Source organism: Belonocnema kinseyi, chromosome 7, assembly GCF_010883055.1.
Source record: "Belonocnema kinseyi isolate 2016_QV_RU_SX_M_011 chromosome 7, B_treatae_v1, whole genome shotgun sequence".
NCBI classification, from domain to species: Eukaryota; Metazoa; Arthropoda; class Insecta; order Hymenoptera; family Cynipidae; genus Belonocnema; species Belonocnema kinseyi.
Genome location: NC_046663.1, coordinates 62783386 through 62806038, shown reverse-complemented (window position 1 = coordinate 62806038; position 22653 = coordinate 62783386). Strand labels below are relative to the sequence as shown.

The 22653-nt window shown below is 36.3% G+C and overlaps 1 protein-coding gene across 1 annotated transcript in view; it reads left to right on the top strand.

Annotated features, from left to right (window-relative positions):
* The first annotated feature begins 8528 nt into the window (after nucleotides 1–8528).
* The window catches only part of LOC117177279 (iroquois-class homeodomain protein IRX-3), a 36761-nt gene continuing 22636 nt past the window's right edge, over nucleotides 8529–22653 (top strand). The window contains exons 1-2 of the mRNA XM_033367874.1: nucleotides 8529–9511; nucleotides 21874–22341. Coding sequence (XP_033223765.1) covers nucleotides 9473–9511; nucleotides 21874–22341 — 507 coding nt within the window. The 5' untranslated portion in view covers nucleotides 8529–9472. The remainder of the gene's footprint in view (nucleotides 9512–21873; nucleotides 22342–22653) is intronic.

Here is a 22653-nt window from a genome sequence, read left to right as displayed (position 1 = left end):
TTAAACATGAGGTTATTAATAACAATTCGTCACGTGCAAGATTGCATACTATGTTATGTATTCGTTTATGTGTACACAAGATTATGTAAGCGCACTTATCACAAACGAAAAAAAATTCCAGTTATGGTTTCATGTGCAAGTGCGACATGTGAGCTCATGTTTTATATGTTCAGGTTTTCATTAAGTACATTCATTACTATCTGAAATATGTGTTACGTATTTTGTTGGGCGTGGCAGAGCAATAAGTGGTTCAGAATAAGAGTTAATAATATTTATGTTTACTTAATTAAATTTTGATAAAGAATTGAATAATTTATGCAGGGAAATCACATAGAACGTGGCGCCATCTATGAGGGTTTCTTTTCATTGCAGCTTGAAACTAAAAATCGGTTCTAATAGAAACCCTATTTAAAAAAAAATTAAATCAGTTAAAATTGGACTGGTTCAGTTAAATAAACATTTATAGCAAATAAGTCATTTTTGACTCGTTTCAATTTAAAGTATACCCGCTTGTTGTGTAAAAAATGCAAGTAAATGATTTTATTATTAAAGGTATGAAATAATTTATTCAGACAGATAATTTTTTGGAGAATTTACGATGTTTGTAAGGAAATGTAAATATATTAACGTGGAAGCAGTTTATGGAGATGTTTGAGGTCTTCCATTATGATGAGCGACGGTACGTAGGGTATCATAAAAAGAGGTAATACACATCCAAGATAAGGAGGCCGTGTACAATTAGTGTGTATGAAACCTTATGTTTAACGGCAGCTTATCGCTCTCTTAGAGGTCGACAAAAATGTTTCCTGCAAATGTTATACAAACATATCGCTTGCAAAATATATGCATTACAGTTCCGTTGTTTCTAATCTTTTTTCCAATGAGATTGAAATTTATTTACTTTGAAAATAAAGTCAATTGAAAAGCTAATGAATTTACGAGTCCGATATATCGTTTCGTACCCATAAATTTCTTTGTCAGCTTTGTAATTTGGTCTTACTGATTGTGTATCATAAGCTGGTAAATAGTCCAACATTTCGAATAGGATTGCTGAGATGTATTTGAAAAGCAATTACACCCAAGAACAGAAATAGATTTTAAAATGCCGTTTTGTCATTCTACTATTTTTTACCAACTCGTGAAAATTATAGACGTGATTTGAAAGCCTGAAGTTACAAACTGACAGGATAATGTCGAATTTTGTCGAGACGATTTCTCGTTTACATTTATTTTCCCTGACAAGCAACGATAATTCGAAATAACCGGTTCTTCTAAATAAATACAACGTGCTCCTAAATACCAATTGGAATGCGTCCACAACATAGTCAATTACTGTTTGCAATATTTTTCAGCAACCGGTTCGTAAAAATTCAAACAGTGTTGGACTTTTTGGTCCGTTTTACCTCGATTGATTTGCATATTCGAATAAAACTTTAATGAGGTAAGAGCAACCCGTAAATTAGTCAATATCTTGTTTCTAGAATTGTCAACCTTAAGTTTGGAAACTACTTTGCATTCTAAACTGACAAAAAACAATCTGTACAGCTTTACCAATGTTCTTTTAAATTGAATTGAATTTAATAAAAAAAAAGTATTCTGAACCTGTCGGAATTTAAAACTGATTACATTATAAATTTCAAACCTTATCGCAGAAATGCATAAATGATTAGGATTTTAATTTTGTTTGCCCTTGGGTCATTTAATATTCCTCACCCATTTTTTCGGCTCGTTCGTGTCCGATTTCGATAGATTCGATCGACTTTCTGGCAGATATCCTCGCATCTCAATAGGCTTCAGCGGCAACTTCAATTCGTCGGCTGAGGACAAAGAAAAGAGTGGGGGAAGGGGTTAAAAATCTCACGCTTCGCTTAATTAATTAAAGTCGGCATAGTCCCTCTTCTGTATTCTTTTCTTCGTCTTTCTTTCTTCTGACGTGTTCGTCTCTTCAGAATCCACACGAACACACGTGGATCTAGGTACGTTGAAACTTGAAAGAGCAGATCAGTTCCTTTCATCTTCACCGCGATGTGTCGTCTCCCTCCTTCCGCCTTCACCCTTTTTTCTTCGATCAAATATGGTGAGATTTCTTCGATGGTAACTTTAATTATATACAGTGCTTCGGAAGCCAATACGAGCTTCTGATTTGCTTGTATCTCTTTCGAAATTGAAGTACAATTTTAGGGTTCAATGAAGAACGACTTTTTATTGGCGAAGAGAATCAGTGATTTAATCCAGAAAGCTAAATTAATTGAAGACCCAAAATGGTCGTACGGGAAATGTCAACATCGTCTGCACGAAAATTGAAGATAGAAACTGATTTATCAGAAAGCCGGCTTCACTCTTTGATGATATTCTATCAGTCAGCAAATCAGTGTTTAAATTGCTAGAGAACATGTTCAGGCACTCTGAACGATAAGAGTGTCGATCCTTGATATGAGATTAAACAGAGAATGTACAAGTATGTCAATATTCTGACACATGACCACGAGTGACAAGTTTTTATCAATTGCTTAGTCACATTATGTGTTGATGTAATATACAGATTATACAAAGAAGAGCTAATTTCAATTGCAGAAGGGAGCCTCTGCATTAAGAAATTGTTTTCTGATGAAGAGTCTGCATTGAATATTTATCTTTCTAGTTGAGATATTCCACGTGTTTATGGTTACCGAATTTTAAGAGTACGTTTTGGGCTTTAGTCGCTTCTGCCTTAAATTATTGCCAGCGGATCGATTCGTGTGAAGGCCGATATACAGATAAGAGAGAATTCCCAAATGGAGTTGCGGATTACATCACTACTCATGAGACAGCGACAGGCCTCTACAGCGTATTAATTATCCCGCCTCTCCTTATAACGTAATTTATGGGAAAAGAGGGCGCAGGAAGCGGAGGCTTGCAATCAATCGGGTAAGATTAATCACTCAAGTTCATATCACCCTCCTTACTCTCATCCACTTTACTCTATAAGTAGTACGCCTAACCTCTTCTTCACTTGCCTCCTTGTCTCAACCCTATCACCATCGAGTTGATTTATGACTAAGTGCATGTGCTACCAGAGGTTGTTCCTGATGTCTCAAAACTTCGCAACTTATCTAGGTTCTTCATATCCTTTTCGTATTACAACCCTGGCAAAACTGTATTCAATTTGTTCAAAGATGATCCGACTTGTCTAATGACACTTCATAAAAAAATAGTTCAAGGCTGAAGGTGGATTAAATTAATGAAAACGCTGATGCATTATGACAAATAGTGCCCTCTGGAAAATTTAGGATGAACCTTTCTCAAGCGGATGGTAAAAGGTAAACGTCTCCTTCCTCTCTGCAGACTGTAAATAGTCTGTCGAAGCGCAATCGTCACGCGCGCTTTTCCCGTTTCTCAATACCACATAGACATGGAGTTGTATACAACACAACCGTGTGAAGTCACTGTTTCCACCCCTAGCTCTCCTTTCATTGGAAGGGATGAGATCTTTGGTGGGGATAGGTTCTTCCCCTCCAACAGAATCGTGATGTTTTATCCCCACTTTCGCCGACATTTTGATGCCAAAGAGGGAACATTTAACACGGCGATCGAAAAGTGCTGCCACCTGAGCGGGAACTTCCCTCGTCAGTCCATGCGTCCTTTGAAACTGAAACTAGTCATTGACCGTTTAGAATACAGTCGCCTCTCAGCGCTGCGCCAAGGATCACCTTTGCTTCTTCAGGAATGAGGAACGGAAGCAAAGCGATGTTTAAAACTGGGTTCAGAAGGTTTGCTTAATTTTGAAGAAATTATAATTATTCATTTCACTCATAATAATGTAGTGGTGTGCTTTGGGTTGCGTCGGATTAGTTCTTCACAAAATTCCGAAAAACTGAAAAACATCATCTCTGTACTCATCTATTAGGAATAGGAATAAGAACAGTAATTTTGGGAATTGAGATTTAGAACTGAATTTGATGTTCCAGCTTCGTGAAGGATTTAATCTGGCTGGAAAAGTGGGCTAGTGTCATAGTTTTTCATACCTACAATTTATTCATGGACTGTGTTAATGATGATTAATCAACTATATAATTCAGAAAATAAATGGAAGGAGATAAATTCTGAAAAATTGAAGGATCGCTAATAAATTTTTATTAATTATAATAATTATGAATGAGATCCTAGTGGTTAACTTTCGCAATTGAAGATGCCATATCCACTTTCGCTTATCCTAAAACCTAAAATTACTTAAAAATTTAGGTCTTTTAACACTCATTCCGGGTCTAACGAACCTGTAAGAAATTTAGTAAAAAAATTGAAAATATCATAATTCCCTAAAAAGATCTAGGGAATACATTTTCTCTTACAGTGATAATAATTTTTGGAAGGGATACTAATTCTTAAAGAATCATAAATTTTAATCGAAGAAAAAAATTACCGATTTTTATCCGGTTCGCAAACACTTTTCAATTACACAGTTTTAAATTAAATGCAGATAAACTGGAAAATGTAACATTTTTAACATTTTTAAATTATAGAGTGCAAACATTTAGATTCAATTCCAAACATATCTATCCTCTTTACCATTTGCCATGCTCTAAATTAAAAAATCAATCAATGAATTTTAAAATTTTCAAAATTATATTATTTTAAGCAATTTAAAGCTAGAAACTTTAAAAATTGAGAAATTAATTTTTTTTATTTAAACACTTCTTAAATTAGAAGTTAAATTATATTTATTTAAAATAGTTTAAACATCCTTGTAAAGCTCTAACATTTAATTTCAAAAATTTAAAAAACCTAGAAGCTGTTTACAATTTTTTAAAATGATATTTGATATTTTTCAGAATTTTTACATATCTTTTAAAATGTATCGGATCTTTACTATAATTTTTAGAAAAACCTGCCAATTAATAAAAAATACCATCAAAATCTTCTTTATTCTTTTGAAGCCTCTCACAATTCTTAAAAAGCTTCTAAATTTTTTGTTTGAAATCTGCAAAAGTCTAAATTTTGTTTTCATTTAGATTGTGGCTATTCGCACCGAAATTTCGGTACGAATATCTGAATTTTTTCAGTACATACGCTTCGTTTAAATTATTTGAAGTCATTTTTAATTTAAATTAAATTTCAATTTTTTCAAAACTGCTATATATCTTCTAATATTGGTAAATATTTTAAATAAATAATAAGTCTTCAATTGTTATGTCAACATCAACATTCAACAATTTCCTTTAAAAATAAAACTTTTTTTAACTAGAATAATTAACCAATTAAGACTGCAACGTTTAAAGTTTAAAAACTCTTTGAAATTTTAACGTTTCTTCTAAGTCAAACAATTCAGTTTCAAATTCTTTAATTTTAAATATTTGGTTTCAATTTATTCATAATAAATAAACAGTCAAATATTGCTAAATATTAAATAATAATTCTTTTCCTTAGTTAAATTTTTTTTAATTGAATGGATTAAAGTTTAAATTTTCAAGCCTGAAACAATATTTTTTTTAATGTAATGAAAGCCTCTCTAATCACGAATATATTATAAGTCATTTTTAACTTGCAATTACATGGTTTATAAAGTTTTAATCGAGTTTACATTTTTTTAATGATTAACATTTTTAAATTAAAGAGTTTAATTTTTAACGTTTAAATTGGGACACTTTTAAATTTTAAACTTATTTAGAATCGTTTGGTGAAATCAATTACTGTTTACTCTTTAATACTTGAGTTACAAATTCATTTAAAAAATAATTGATCTATACTTACAGTTGATAAAATAAAAATGTTTTTTAAAAAAATGTAAACTTCAAACACTTTTCATTTTTAATTGTTTAAGTCATCAAGACTGCATTTAAAATTTTTTCAATTAAAAGTAAAAATCTAAACTGAAAATTTTTTGCGTAAAAGACTTTCGAAGTACGCATTATAAACTGAATGGTATCATAATTAAAAAAGATAACAATTTGACTAATTATTTCTGAAAAAACTTGAACTTGGAGATATTTCTTCTAAAATTTTTTAAAATTCCCGGTTCAGCAGTCATTCCGTACTTAGAAATTCACACCTCGCAAAATCCATTCCGCCTGTGCTCCCTTCAACAGGACATCGACTAACCGAGTTTTAACAATTGGATAACAAATGAAGTACATCAAAGCGAGCATTTAGCTCGTTATTTGACGAAAACTCGCTCTATCCATTACATCAAAAAGATATTTCTTCTCATGGTCTATAGAAATTTCGGCAGCTTGTTCTGAGAAAGCTGAACAGTAGGGTGCGCGGAAAGCCGAGTAAGAGTACTACCCATGGACATATGTGCGGTGTAACTCAACATGAACATTCGTGTAAAAGCACACCGATATGGTTGCGCACGTAGCACACATGGTAGATTGTAGGACACACATGTATCCTCACACACCTCCCAGTAACCAGTCCTTACGACCTCGCACACCAAGAACTCAGCATTCACGCTCACGCGCACACCCAGTCCCATATACTCTCGCTCTCTTGAAGGCAGTGTGTAGACCACGGTGTTAACAAACGGTACACTAATGTTTCACATCTCGGTGTGTCTGTTCTCCTTCTCCCACTCGGTATGTCGCGGCCGTCGCGTCGAGGAAAATTGCCAAGTAGTAGCACCGAGGGTCTTGTGCTTGCAGTTAGAGGAGGGTTGACTGAGCCACTTGTGCTGGAGGAGGAGACGTAGAAGAAGGCGGGACGAGTTTTGTCCGCGCCCCCGGAGGGGAAAAAACCAAAGCTCCACGTTCTCTGTAAGTGGGGACAGAAAAGAATTGTGGAAGGGATCTCTGCGATTTATCCGTCTGGCACCGTACACCCACGTGACACGAGGAAGGGTATTTCGCGAGTGTGGGTGAATTGTCGGTTACGTACTTTTAACAAAAATATCGAAACGGGTTGTCTGGGAAAGCAGAGATCTATCTCGTTGACACGCTGGTGCGCTTATCTGCATTGCTCCCTCTTCGAAATGGATTCTGTTGCAACCCTTCTTCAACCGCTCCACCTCCGCGGCCGCCCCTTCCCGCCCCTTATTTCGAATTAGCACAAGCCGTCGGAGGCGACAAGTAGATATCAAAAGACACCAGAATGTAGAAAGGAATTGCGCGAATACTAGTCCTGCAACTTAGTCCTCGATTGCACCTTGCTTAATTCTGTAGAGAATTTCCATATTAGTTTGATTAGTTCTTTCTAAGGCTCATGATGCTCTGAAGATTTGATGAAGGTGGAATTCAAATGTTAAACCAAGTGTTCTGTGGATGCAGATGAGAGATCATAAATCTTGGAATGAGGCTGGGGTCATGGGGATGGAAATAGAGGCCAGCGACTCGTAAACGGGGATGGCGAGATGGTCGTGTAGTCAAGTGTCGCGTTGTGCGTGAAGTGAGAAGGGGGTGAAGGGGTTAAAGGTGGTTGAAGTCCATCGGAGAGAATCTGGATGGTGGGGAAAAGTGCGGTTGTGTTCAAGAAGTAGTAGTAGTAGAGTAATAGTTATAGCAGTAGAAGCAAGAGGAAGGGGCATTGAACAAACTACCGGGAAGAAGTCAGTGGTGCAAGTAAAGCAGCGCCGCCGCCGGCTAAACTTCGGGATCTATCGAACTAAAATTGTCGTGTAGTTTTTCCCCCTTCTATAGTCCACTCTGTGTGCGTTGTACATCCCCACTACGAAAAATCTGAACGAAGAGGGAAGAAAGCGACGGCGCGGTGGGGCTACAGGGGGTGTCGAGCGAGTGAGAGGGATTGAAAGAAGAAGGGTGGGGGGATGTGAATCGCGTTTGCTGGTCCCACAGGCCGACTCACCATATTTTATTGTCGCGTTTGCCGGTGCTAACCGCTCCGTTCTCGATCTACGAGGATGCCGTGCTGACTGGAAGCGCGCACACGGCAACAAAGAGGAAGAGAGCGAGAGAAAAGGAGCGAGAGCGAAGCGTGGAGCAGTGACTAGAGGTGGCACCCTAGTCCCCACCGTCGTCTCTGGACCCTCCCACCCGTCAGAAGAGGGCAAACCATCTCGCAAAAATCGGCCCCTTTTCCCAGGAAGGAAAAGAACCACGGTGACAACTGCCACCACCACTCGGAACGGCAGTAGCGTTACTACTACCATCATCGTCACCACTACTGATCTCCGCACCACCACTACCTTGGTCCGAACATTGGTTTACCGATCAACCGTCATCGTTGTGAACGTGTGGATGAAACTTACGTTCTTTGGGTTCTTACTCGGAGTAGGAGGAAGCGGGAGAGAAGGCTCGTGGTGGAAACGTGCGAGAGAAGCGTGAGACTGCAACATACCGCGAACGCTACCGAGTGTGCGAGTATCAGACATCCAGCCGATTACCGCGCCGCCCCTCGACGCTCGAGAAAAAAGCGCAAGAGGGAGACGGACCCTGTGAAAGAAAGAGAGGGAAAGAGGCAGGGAGTGAGATACACGTACACTCTAGTGGACAGAGACGGAGAAAGAGAAACATAGTGAGAGAGAGAGGACAAGTGCCACCGCGTTACACGCCGCGCCACGGTCGACGTCGAGCCACGCCAGTTTGTACTTGGCGCCCTCCACGAGAGTCTCCACGGAACCGGAGGTGCTCTCTCGTGTAACAACGGCGGACCGACGGTAATCAACATATCGCTTACTCTTCCGGTTTCGCGAGTGTATCAGCGATTTTAAACATTTGTGCCTAAGGAGGATCAAATCCTCAATCATCAGGATTCATCAAAAGGACTCTGTTTCTCGGATTTTTCCCTGTCATCCCAATTGTCTCTACACCGATCCTTCTAATATCCCTCATCTCTCTACGCACACGCTTTCTCTCTTTCTATCTCTTTCTCGTTTCTATTCCCGACTCTCTCACTCTCATCCTCCCTCAGCCTCACGCTCAGCTGTCCCTCTCTCTCCGAAGCGCTACCTCTTCTCACTCCCTCTATACCCCACTATATCACTCATCCTCCATCTCTCTCCTCGCCGGAGGCCGGACTGGATTCTGTCGAAAAGAAACGACGTTTCGGAGGACGATAGTCGCGACCGATCATAGCTGGCGCACCGATCGGATCAGCCAGGGACTGACGAAAGGAACTTCAAACGGATATTTCCTGGCTGAATGTCTCATACATACCCCAAGAGTGACAACCTCGGATCCATTTCGTAAAGTTCGTGTACAGTGTCTTAACAGCTACAAACAAGTCCTTTGAGATCGAGAGATTCAACAACTGGATGTTCTGTATTAACCCCGCGAGGGAAACTGATCTGTGATTTGTGCAAGAGTGAGTGTCGATCTGATTAATTGAATAATCTAGGTACTAAATGGATAGCTACCTGTTCAGTTTTGTGGATGTATTGCATTAGTGGATCCCAGTGGAACTGCGTAGACAAAGATATAGTGACCCTAGTTCCTTCAATCAGTTATGATTAGTGTTTGTGATTGAGCAAAAAAAAAATACACGACGTAGAATGATGATCGCGTAGCGGTGCCCGAACATCACGGCCCTGAGCGGCCGACACACCATGTCACAGTTCTCCTTCAGAGGATCACCAAGTTTACAGGTAGGTTCTAATTCTAACAAATTCGAATTGCTAAAATTAAGTGGGATCTGCGAACATACACAGCGAATTAGGTCTTTTAAAATTGATGAATATCTTACAACTTAGCAAATCTTATCTAAAATCTCCGGAAGTTGTATCAATTGACACTGAAATTTATGATCAGATAGGGACGAAAGATGATAAAGAAAATTTCAAAACTTTAGAACAAAAATGTAAAGATTAGAAGATGATTGGAAATGGGAATGTTTTGGATACAAAATTGATGAATATCTTAGCCGAAATTACTAAGCTCTTTTTTTAAAACCTTGGAGGTTGTAATCAGACAGATGAAAAATTAATACAAGATAGCTGAATTAACAAAGGTAGCGGAAATGTCCATCTGCTTATGGCTAATCCTAGAAGTTGAGTAATTGTTTACACCCATAGCTGCGGAGAATTCATTGAAGTTACTTCTGAATCTGTGATATTGACGGACAAATCAGTGAAAGATTTTTTGCAGATTCAGTGCAGAGTTGTTTATCTTCACAATCTTTGATCTTAAGACAGTAGATAGTACAATCATCGTTCAATTAAGATTTCCATCACTTGATGCATTTTCATACAAACTAATGATCGTAAGTTGTGAAACAAATTGCATTTTATAGATTATAATTTGCGGCTACACGTTTCATCAGATTTCAAGTTAGGAATTGACCAAAGGTAGCCTTCCGTTTCACTTGGTTAAATGTGGCTTCTAAGTTAGGCAGGTACAAAAAATCGACAGGATAAGCTAAAATAGTCCGTGTATTTCATTACTTAATCTCTCAGGTTAAGAAACGTTGGAGTGAAAGTTCGTGAATGTTAAAAGGAAAATTATGTGGGCTTAACTTCTTAATCTCCGGCCGGTGTAAGTACACACGGGAGACTCAGATTCGTGCCGACGCGGCGAATAAGTCGATGTCAACTTGAGATTGCAGAGAAACTAAATTGCACGCAAACTGCTGCAAAAAAGGAGAAAATAAATTCTGTAGTTTCTGGTTTAAAAACTCCTGGCTTGTAAATCCTACATTTTTTTCTTGTGATTCAAATGATAAAAATGCGAAGTAGCGCGAGATCTTTATTGGGCATTAAGGCTAATAAGACAGTTATCGAGATGTTTGGCGTGTGATCAAATCTCTGGACCATTGCGAAAATCAGTGACCCGTTAGCAAATCTGAGGTTGGAAACCACGTGTCCTGACATGTTGCATAGATAGACATATATAGCTTGCACATACCAGGTACAGTACACTGAGCATGTGTTGGCTCACCTAAAGCCACGCAGCTCGTTTCAAAATGGATGAAGCGTGCCGGTTAGTCCAATAATTACGTACAGCGAACGCTTCACTGCGAACATAACAAGGGAGATTTATACTGTTCCCTTGGACGCGTTTGGCTAAAGAGCAAAAAGTCGTTTCGTGAGCGTGAAATCATGTAATTGTATATTATTAGATGCCATAAATGTTCTTGGCTCCTGCTGCCCAACTGCCAATTTCATTTATCCTATTCCTCAAAAACCTTTTAATAGTTGCTTAATTAGTAAATTAATTGTTATACATTAATTGCAAGATTTGCAGAAAGTGCAGTTAATATCTTTAATATAATACAATTGCAAAATGGAAACGTCATCAACGACAAATTGCAGCTGATCAATTTTTTTCCTTGGAGTGGCAAATTAAAAATTTGAAATATGGCAGTACTTTATCCCGAACCGGTATTTTTAGTGATGTAACTATGGTTTGCGTCCGTTGAAACCAGTCAAACAGTGTATGCAGGGGCTTTTAGAGCGTGTAAACTTATCGTTAATGACTGGCGAACAACTGTAGTCTTATTATCTGCGGATGCACGGCAAGTGAATGATAGGAAAATTGAATAAGGAAAGTGCAAACTTATGAGAAACAAGTAGAAAAAATCATCCAGATCAGCCAAAGAAAAATATTTTAACAAGACCGTGTGTTACTATTTTCGTTCAACGTCTTTTGTCGTTATTTTATTAGGCCCTTTGAATTCCCTATATTTGAAACTCGTTATTTTATTCGCATAGAGAATGAATTTAAGAAACAGTAAATTCTAACTTTGATATATTGCTCCTGACATTCATGCGGCCACCAAATTTGAATAAAGGAACTTCCTAGATTCAAAATCTCATTAATATACAGCCCACGCTAATAAAACGGTAGCATGTGTTGTCTTGATAGATCAGCATATAACTTATCTAGAAATTTCTAAATGATCAGCTCGACCACTCCTTTAAAGAAGCCGAGGGAAGTATTTAGCGAATTAACACATTGAGTAATAAATTGGGAGAATGTTAATTTTTAGACTAATCTGAAAATCAAATTTTTGCAATTCTGAAATGAACAGGGAAACTTTGATTGCTGTAGATAGTGTAGATTCATTAAACTGGAAAATTACCTGTATAATTTTTAAAGCTAGTATACCGTTCATTTTGAAGATCGTCAAATCAAAGAAGCAAACTTTCTCTAAAAGCTATAAATAGTAATTTTATCATTTTCTAAGATGCATTCATTAATATTTTTATATTTACTGTGCAATTTTTTTAGCAAAGATATTCAATAAAAAGAATGGCTGGATTCGTTTAAAATCTAATTCAAATGTTCACATGTTGTGTTAAGAGTTCTATGACTGTCTTTTCAGCTGGAAAATCTTTGAACAGTTAAAAATTATTAAAACAAGGGTGATTTGTTTGAAAATATGAAAAGTATATTTTTTCAAACAACTATCATTATGTTCCAATCTTTTGTCATTGAATTAGAATGGACATAGAAAATTAAAAATTGGTCAGGAAAAAGTCGAGGGATTTTCAATATGAAGTTTAGCGGTCACTCTGGAAAAAAAGCAAAAGCAATTTTTTATAAACACCAAATTTAAAATAGTTTAAGTACCACCAAAATATTAATTTTTCTTAAATTGGAAAAATACATTTCACCACATTTGGTTGAAAATAATATATTTTTTACGGAGAAATTCTGTGACTTGAAGTGTAGAACCTGTGTAATTTGGAATAGATCTTGTTAAATATTAAAATATCTTTAAATTATTGCCATCTTGTTTATAGGACGTGGAATTTTATTTAGGATCGGGATGCTTTTCTTCTATCGCAAGGTCGACTTTTTTCTACTTGATCTTCTCTTTATTGTCGAAGGAAAAAATATGGTTTGTGAAAACCTGTGAAAAATCTGGAAATTTCCTGTTAAATACTAGCCAAAAAAATCGACTCAGTTAATTTTAATCCTAAAATGCGAGAGCAATTATTTCCGTTTAAAAAATTCTCGGTAAAATGACTAAGTGTAAGAAAAGTCATTGTATGAACTGCTGTAAATTATGAAATATTTTTTGAATGACCGAAAAAAATCGTTGATCGGCCATCGTGAATTTGAAATCTCTCTAAGATAAAATGTGAAAAAACTTCACGGGCTCCTGAGATAAGACGAAAAATGTCCAAGCGTATCTGTGTTTCGTTTTATTTAGCTTAAGCAGCGAAGACATGCTTAAAAAAATTTTTTCATACTTCGGGATCCCGTGAAAATATTTAAAGAATTATTGGCTTAAATTAAAGATACGATTCTAGAGCTTACTTCCTGTACTTTTCTAAATTTTTAAACAAGTTTCCTGAGAAATAGCATGAACATTTTTAGTCATATCTCTGTAACCCGTGAAGAATTTCAAGTTTTAGTGGCTTTAATTAAAGATGAGACTTCGAAGATTGTTTACCATACACTTTAGATTTTTACTACAACTTTCCTAGGACATACGACGAGTTGAAGTAGAGGTAAAAAATTCGATAAATCATTGTTTTTTTTTAAACTTTTCACGTAGTATATTCTCTTCAAAGTTTCTCTGAATGGTTTTTTTCTCAACGTATCTCGCTCCTTTTTCGTACGAGTTATCATGTTTCAAAATCAGCCGTGATTATTAATTGAACTCGCGCTAGTCTTACGGACAATTTTCGACGGTTGTGTAAGTTTTGACTTGAATGGAATGGCACAGGTGTAAAAAAACGTAGAATGTTTTCTCGGATTGTTAAGGAACCGTCAGAAGTGAGTCTCATTGACGAGACTTGGCGTAAAAATTATGAATGGCCAAGGCAATAATGCAAGCTGGCTCTGAAGCATCGTATAGGTTATACAGATACAATCAGCCGGTATAGTAAGTGTCGGCAGGCAGTTAGCTGTTTCGTTCGCTGACTCGGCGGTACTCGATCCACAAGCTGACTCAGATCCGCCCTCGCTCTCCTGTACCACCTTCCTCTCACAATTCTAGGTCCGATTCTCACCTTCTCGCTGATGCACCTTTAAATCCACCTTATTCGAACTGCTCTTTTCACCTGCAAAACTTCAGAGACCTATTAACATTTGAGAGGAAGTTTTGTCATTTATGCTAATCAGCTACTTGATCCACTCTACTGATCGAAATTCGTCAATAGAACTCGAATTGGCTTTCTTGTGTCATTCTTTTAAAAGTATCATTTCATGTTACAAAGTAAGACTGCATTTTCAATTTTCAATGTAAAATGACTAGTGAAATTGACCACTGTTCTGTATGCATAATTTATTATGATTTCGAGTACTAATGAGTAATAGCACTCGGAATTATTTACCTCGTGAATTGCAAATAACATTAGCCATTGTTCTTGATACATCCTTAAGTGCTTATCTTCTACAAAGAAATTACAATATCGAATGGCAGAATACTGATTAAAAGCAAAGGTCTTCAACAGTTTATACATTGTCTTTGATAACACGGTTATCAATTTTTCTTTGAATTTTGAACTATTTTTCAATTCTTGAGTTGTCAAATCTTTTTAACTAGATTTTTCAACACTCAAATGAAGCTTCTATTCTAATTCTAAAATATAGCTAATATATATGGACTAATATAAATACTCGAAATCAGTGTTAAATGTGATTTATTGAATTTCTGTTAATAGGAGTTTGATACTGAATTACAATATTACATTTTGATTAACGAGATTTCAAAATATTTAGGAAGATTCTTTCAATTAAAACTGAAAAATTTGAATTTGGACTGATGGTTCAGTGATACTGGAAAAAATACCTCCTTTAAATTGCATAATTTCTGAATGGATTTCCATTAACCTTTCATAATTACTTATTAAAATTTTCCCAAAAAGCAACAATTTTCCTTCATTCATAAAAAAAATCAATCGCGAGATTTAAATTCAGTTAAATAGCATCAGCTTCGCATTCAAACAAAATGAAAAGTTATTTCTCTGAATCTGTCTGAATCCATCAAATCTAATGACCTCTACGTAAAAATTCATTCCGATCCAACTCGACCTTTACCGCAAAATTAATTCCAGTTTTATCCACAATAATATTAAGGCTTTTCAAGTTGTTAATTTATATTGCGCAGTAATAATTTTTTAAATAAGGTCGAATTTTTAAGGGAAAATCTGATACGAAAGTAATGCAGAATAAATCGGAATGATAATAGATTCGGACGGTTTGAACACTTTTTTTTAGAATAATGAGAAATGTAGTTATTCAGAATGAGTTTGGATTTAAAACGGAAATATTTGGAATGATTTTGCTGATTAATGTGTAATGAAAAATTGTCTGAATTAGAATTATACCAGAATGATAGCGAATTCATTTAAAATGAACATTAATCCACCGACGAATGCACATTAAATGAAAAGTTTATTCAGATTGATACAAAGTCATGTAGCTACAAGTATCAGATTTAGTCGGATTCATTTTAAAGATACAGATTCAAAGGGATTCCATTTCATCCTGAAACTTTTACGAGGGCAATAATAAGCCGATGGTTAACTTATGTAACTGAAAGTAACTGCTGGGCCTGTTCTGTGCCAGTTAGTGGTTATTATAAATCAATATAGAAAACAGTTATCATCAGAGTTTTTTCCAATACTAGGGTGCTACTATATTTTCCACCTGGAATGCTTGAATTTATTTTGAGTATAATCCTAGGAAGTAGTTGCTTCACACGATGGGAAAGTCTGTGGTTGGAAAGCAAGAAAATAAGTGAGTAGAGCTTGGTTTTATGTACATAAGAAGGTCCATCAATCTGGACAGAAGTCAATATTGACTCGGTTGGGCCTCGTTGCAAAGAGGGCATCATCGGTACACATAAAGAGGGACCGGTCCCTTTCACCTTTTAGTCGCGGGACACGCGTGACAAATGCTCTGAATGCAAACACCGGTGCATCTGTGTCTACAGTGGATATAACCTATAAGCGCGCCAGATCCTCTTTCACATTTGTATGTGCATATTCCAGATCCTGGTGTTCGGAAGTCGACCTGCAAAGTCTCCCGGATTAAATTCCACCGTTTACACTTAAATGCGACTTACCCCGTTATTTATAACCGCCTCTTGTTTCATTTCACATTCATATTCCACTGTCAAAACATCCACGTAATTCTATGCAAAACACAAAAGAGAATATGATATAAACGAGCGTAAAATATAAAAGATCAGAAGATATAGAAGGGCATAACATATAAATCGATTCATGTTGTATGCACAAGAAGTCAAATACCTTTGGGCTTTAAAAATGAGACTTAAAATAGATGAAGCGTTTCTTTAGGCATGGCATGCAGTAAACGGGCGCGAGTATCGATGTATAGAGAGATATACAAGCAGGCAAGTTTTTCTTGATGATGGATGTCGATCGATCATGCGACGATCGAACCAAAGGAGGCGATATTAGTTTTTCGGAGGTTGCGAAGTCTTGTATGCGAGTCTTGTGGATAGGATTTCCGACTATTTTCTGCAAGTTGCTTTAGGTGTCGTTGAGTTTACCAGTTAGTCTTTGATACTAATTAGCTTTTCGCGTCCCTTTAGTCTCCTGTAATCGAATTCTGAGATATTTTTTCGTCGCATTTACTCTTTGCTGTGCCACGCGAGTACCACAAGTCGCAATAATTGCATTCATTCTTTATTGCTACAGCCGCGACTATACGACTTGTTAGTTCGTTTTCCTTCGCGCTTGAGGTATGGTACTTGAAGAGTTTATCATATTACATGTTGTTGGTTATAATGCATAAAACATCTCATTAGATTCTATTTGCTGTGTGGTTTTGCATTTATCGTAATAAATTAGATTGGTACTTGTAAAGTTGTCGTGTTCTCTGCTTGAAAAAGGTTTTATCGATTTGTTTCAGTTGGAATATGTTAACAAAGAAAGTGTTTTTTTACATAAGGGTCTTTTGTAATAATTTGTATTAAGTTTGTATACGACCTAAATTAAACTGCAGATGTTAGTAAACTCTGGCATGTGTGAAAAATATCCTAAGATCTTTCATTTTGTTTTAAATCAATAAGTATTTCGTCAGTTTCAATAATTAGTTATCTGCAATTAAAAAAATATTGACCGACTTTTCCGTTAACGCATCATATAAATTGTTGCCAAATATGTTGAAATGAGTTCGTTCTCTCTCAGTTGTTGGTTTCAGATATTGATTCAATTGAAGAACCGTAATTGAATAAATGATAATTTGATTTATAAATATTTCTCATCTTAAAATAGTTTTTTTTTTTTATTGAGCTTTCAATAAAAAAGATAGATTTAGATATTGACGTCAATCATTAATAATAAAAATATTCAATAGATGAATGTTATTTTATCTCGGAGTATATTTACTTTATAGATTACAGATTTAGACAATGTCTGGACGTCTATTTTTACTATGTTCACAAATTTATATTATTCGCCATCAGACTGAAGTTTGCAGATTTATCAAACTATGATTGGATAAAACTGATTCCACTTACTTCAATTTATCTCTCGTCAAGTTAAATGATTATTTATAATCTAATCAATCATATTTAGCGCTGATTCCAGTAATAGTGAGTGAGGGGATAATAAAGCGATTTCTTCAAAGTACGGTGTATCTAAAGTAGAAAGCAGAGTAAGTTCTGACTCTTGATTGACCACAAAGCTGGAGTGGCAACTTTTCTTCAGAAAAGAAAAACGTCTCTTTCTCTCGAAAGCGACATCCCCTTAACTAAAATAGCTCCCGACCATCCCAAGGGAATTGGTCTGCTCTGATTCTTTGAGAAAATCCCAATTCCAAAGAGTCCTGAAAAATCGTCCACTCAGTCTGAGAAGTGTTTTCGGATACTTCCTGATCCCGAAGACACATCTAGAGCAAAGATTCTCAGCAGCTGCTGGGAAGCGAACAGCATTCCGGTTTTATGCGCTCCGACAAGATATACCATGTGCTGCCTCTTGAGAGGGGCAATTAGCAGCACCGAGAAACAAACAAGCGAATGTACGAGCTAATGCGTCGATATATATCGGAGAGCTCGGCTCGTTAGAATAATAATTATTGCTTTCTGGGTTGTGCGAGGTGCCATCAGTGGTCGTTGATATTGCCGCGACGTCGTCGAGGTGTTGGTTCCGAGTGATATAGTTGCCGGTTTGCTACCGGCCCCGATGCGATCGCAACGTGTAAGACTGTAAGTCGGCTCTCGGCTTCCTCTCTCCTTTTTTTATTCCCTCCCCCTCTTATTTCTACCTTTTTTATTTATTCTTATTTCTTCTCGTCTTTTCTCCTCTCGTCTGACCGTTTTCTGCTCCTTTTCTTCTTCTGGCTAAGCCTTGAATTATGGCCTACGGGTCACTCGCAACACGCTTCGTCGTTTAACCCTCATACCGATCCTGAATGCTAACGCATTCCCGGCGGTTACCTTTTGTATTTCCGTGGTGGTACCGCTTCTCGACTTCTGCGAGCGACGAGAAATTTTATCGTAACACCGCCATCGATCCGATCCCTCTTCGAAAGAGTTTGTCGAATCGCTCGATCGCCAAAGAAAAATGCTCGAGGATTGCTTGAAATCGTGTTTCTCTGACGGACATGGTGTTGGGTTTTTATGGAAGCTGGCTATTTGCATTGCGGTTGCGAATTTTTAGGAATTTATTAAGACTTCGGTATCGGGAAAAGAAATTCCAAAGTTAGGAAAAAATTGATAATAAAATTCGAGGCAGAGTCTTTTATACAATTTGTGGAAAATTAGGAAAATTTAACCCATTTTTATCAATGAATACTATCATAAAACTAGTTAGTATACATGAGATATATAAGGTCTCTTTTTGCCTATAAAAACCGATCAAACGCTTGCATGTGCGAGGAAAGAATGACGAAGCCTTCTTCGTTCAAAGATGGAACTAAAACCTTGTAAAAGTCGCGTCGAATCCTGTTTATTGTGTAAGCTGTGTAAGCTATGTATAATAAGTCCTATGACACCGAAGTTCACTGCATTAAAAGTGTGCTTTAAATTTTACTTTCGTAAAATCGAACGATAAATAAGTTATTGCGTTTTAATGTTTACTTATCTCGCTTCTTATACCCAATTCCGTGATTAAACTTCAGATTGCTTTTTTTGAACACACCAATTAAAACAAAAATAACTTAATGTAACCTCTCCTTTTTTTCTTACATAATTATACATCGTGTCTAATCAAGTGCTTAATCGCAAGTCACTTTTTATTAAAAAGGATCGAGGATAAGTTGCAAGTTGCAATAAAAATCTCATTGGAGCGTCATCGATTAATTCCCTGAATCGTCTCCTTAAGAATATTCATGCTCGTATTGAGTGACATTTTAAGGCGTTCTGCAATTAAACAGTAACTTGAATACATAAGTGAAAATGTGAAATAACTGAAAATAAGAAATTACGATAAAGAAATTCACTTAATACGCTTGACAAGCTTTTATGCCACGTCATTTTATAGAAGACTTTATGTAAAACTGTTTCATCTTCATAAAATGTATAGCCTATGCGACATGTGGTCAAGCATTTAAGGCATACATTATTAAGTGGTGATTTTAATACTTGAAGTTGCTTAATTACATGAAAACCAATAAGAAAATACATAATAGTTTTATGCAGTCATAAAAATCTTATTCGTAAATCGTAAAAGATTATATTCTAATTTGCAAATAAAGTAGGAAATAAATGAAAGTTGAATGTATCTCTATATTCAGGTAATCAACACTTATTGTCACCCTAGCTTCTTTTAAATAAAAGTTCTTCTTTAAAAAATGACCTTCTCTCATTACTTTTATTACCTCGTGCTGACGTCAATCTCGTCGTTAAAACTCAGCACCGTATAGTGTGTAACTGGCAATGAGATCCGAGTGCAAGACTCATGTATGTGCATATTGTGTGATTATGTGTATGAATGCGTACATACATGTTTATGCATGTGAGTAGAAATTCGGTGATCCCTTCGCTTCGCACGTCCTGCGACAGTTGGTTTTCGAATTCGCAGCAACGAGACGCATTAACGCGGTACCACAATGTGAAACGCACTCACACAAATTCACAGAAAACATACACACACATTCATTAGGAGACCCACATGATGCAAGAGCTCTCGCACCATTTTCCACACACATGTCTACAAATGCACTAACACATGATGGCCATGGTACTCAAATTCGGGAAGGGCTATATGTTTGGGTCTTCCAGAGGGATGGATGATACGATATATGTATGAGGGCCTTTGGTAAGGTTTGTTTAGGGCCTGAAAAGCGAAAGCAAGCGAAAGGCACTCAAGCCGCTAATCTATTTAGTCGCAGTGTTTGATATGGAATTAATGAGGCTGGGTATTATGTTTGACCTTAAGCGGGGGTTTACCTTCCGGGAGAAAAATAATATAATGGCAGGGTGATATTCCCGGTTGTCAGTTGCCACTAGATGTCCCTCGATTGATCCTTGGAAGGGAGAAAAAGCCTTTGGGAGCAGCTGTCCTTTTAGATACTCGGATAGGCTGGTTGTACTCTTGTTCTGATCAATATTATTAGGAAGCTGGATAATGTGTAACATGTATTCAACATTTTAAGAAGCTGATTTGAAAAAATTACATTTTTCCTTTACTTTAGATCAAATTTTCTTACACAATTGAAGATAAATGATTTAGCTGACAATGAAAAATCATTTTCCAATATTACAGACTGCTAATACATTCATTATTTAATTTTAGAGCCGCAACAGAAATGTTAAATATTGCTAACAAGGGCGCTAGATCAATTTATATCTGAAATGTTTTCAATTTTCAAAACATCAAACGATTTGGTTGACATTTGGGACGCATTATTTTTTGACCATTTTGTAATTAATTCCGCAGGTGGAAGCAAAATAATCACAAAATTTGTTAAATAAAGCGTCTAATGCTAAATGATATCCGAGCTTCATTGTAATAAACAATATTTAATTTGTCAGTAATTTGTATGACTCGATTATATTTGAGATTTTCGTTAAAATATTTGATGTTTAAATCTGTAGAGTAGAAAATAAATGTGCATTCCAATCTAAACATTTATAAAGAACAATTTAAAACTGGCACTAATATAAATATGAAACTTTCAGAAACTATTATTTTCTTTATTTGTGGAGAAATGTGTTTATTGCTTAAATACTTTGTTGATAGCTGAAAGTGTATGATAAGAAGAAAATGTAGAATAATGATGATAATATTTTGTAAAATTGAGCGTTCCAATATTATTCGAGTTACGTCAAAGTCGTTAACATAAGTTTCAAAGTACTATCAATACGCCTAATATGTTATATATATATATATATTTCCATATTGAACCAGATATCGTAATTTCTTGTGCTCGGGGACTAATTACTGTATAATTTCTTATATAATTATAGACGTTGTTTAATTTTCGAATGCTCATATTTATTTCGACACCAAGTTGCCTTTCCTGTCTACACTTTATATTTTATTTAAAAAGGGATGGGATTCCATGTTCTGTAATACATATCACAGACACATTTTTAATATCTAATTTGATTTAAGCCAGCGATAAAAAAAAATTATAAAGTGAGAACAGCTATTAAATGAGTTTAAAGTACACTATCTCTGATTCTATTATAAACGAATTTTAAATAACATTATCTCTGATGTTATATGCATAGTGTGCTTGTATTTTTTCCAGTGTTCCTGTCCGATGACGTTTCTACATTTTATACTGCAAGACTCTATTAGCATTCATATAATATGCATATAATACGCACTCGTTAATTGCCCTATTGCAATCCTCTGCAATATTTATTTGGGCCAATGATATTCTGCGTTTCACCAACGCGACGAGACTGAATGGAGAATGAACAATAGAATAAAAGAAATGAAAATTTTTATTTCTTATGAGGATTTAAACTCGGGGCTTAAAATTAGTAGTTATGAATCTTTCCACTCGGCTATGATCTATTTGGTCGTTCTGTCAATCAAAATGTATAAATCATGATTGTATATTAGCTTTAAGAAATGAAAATTATATTTTGAGGATATATTGACTAAATGTAGACATGTTTCTTTGATTCCAGTGTCCTGTGACAGTGAGCGCATCGTTGGCATCGTCACCTTCGCCGGCGTCGGCGCCGCTTTTGAGTGTCAGTAGTGCGTCTTCTTTGGGAAGCGCTCATCCATTGAATAATCCTAGTTTACAAACCGCGAGAATGGCTGTGACGAGTGCAGTGGTCCGACCCCCTGGAAGTCCGACGACTTCCGTCAGTCCGTCTCAACCCCATCCGCCTCCGTCGGCTGGTGGTCCACCGGGTGGAAGATGCTGCGACACTGGTCGACCAATTTATACCGATCCGTTGACGGGAAATACCGTGTGCTCTTGTCAATATGAACTTCTTGGTGGTTATCAACGACTTGGTGGTATTCCAACCGCGGCATTGTCCATGTACAGTGCACCTTATGCAGCTGCAGCTGCGGCGGCAGCATCCGAAGGAATGGCTGCCTACTTCCCCGGGTTGGCTGAGCAAGGTCACTTCTACACCCCAACTGTAAGTATTTTTCATTAATTATTTGCTAATGATAAAAAGTGTACTGGACGTAAAATGACGTACAGGGATCTGGTTGATACTGGTTGTATTATTGTAAAAGTTAGTAAAGATCTTTATTTTAGTACCTCAAAACAAGCTCCATAGTAAAAATTAGGTTATATTTATGACAGATGTCGATACTCGCCAGAGCTAAATTTTGGAGTCACGTAGGAAACAAATAATTAACTAATTAAAAAATTTTGTTTACGAATCCTAAAGTTAGACTCAAAAAGTGCAACCTTTGTCATTATTATTTTTATTTTAATGCAATAT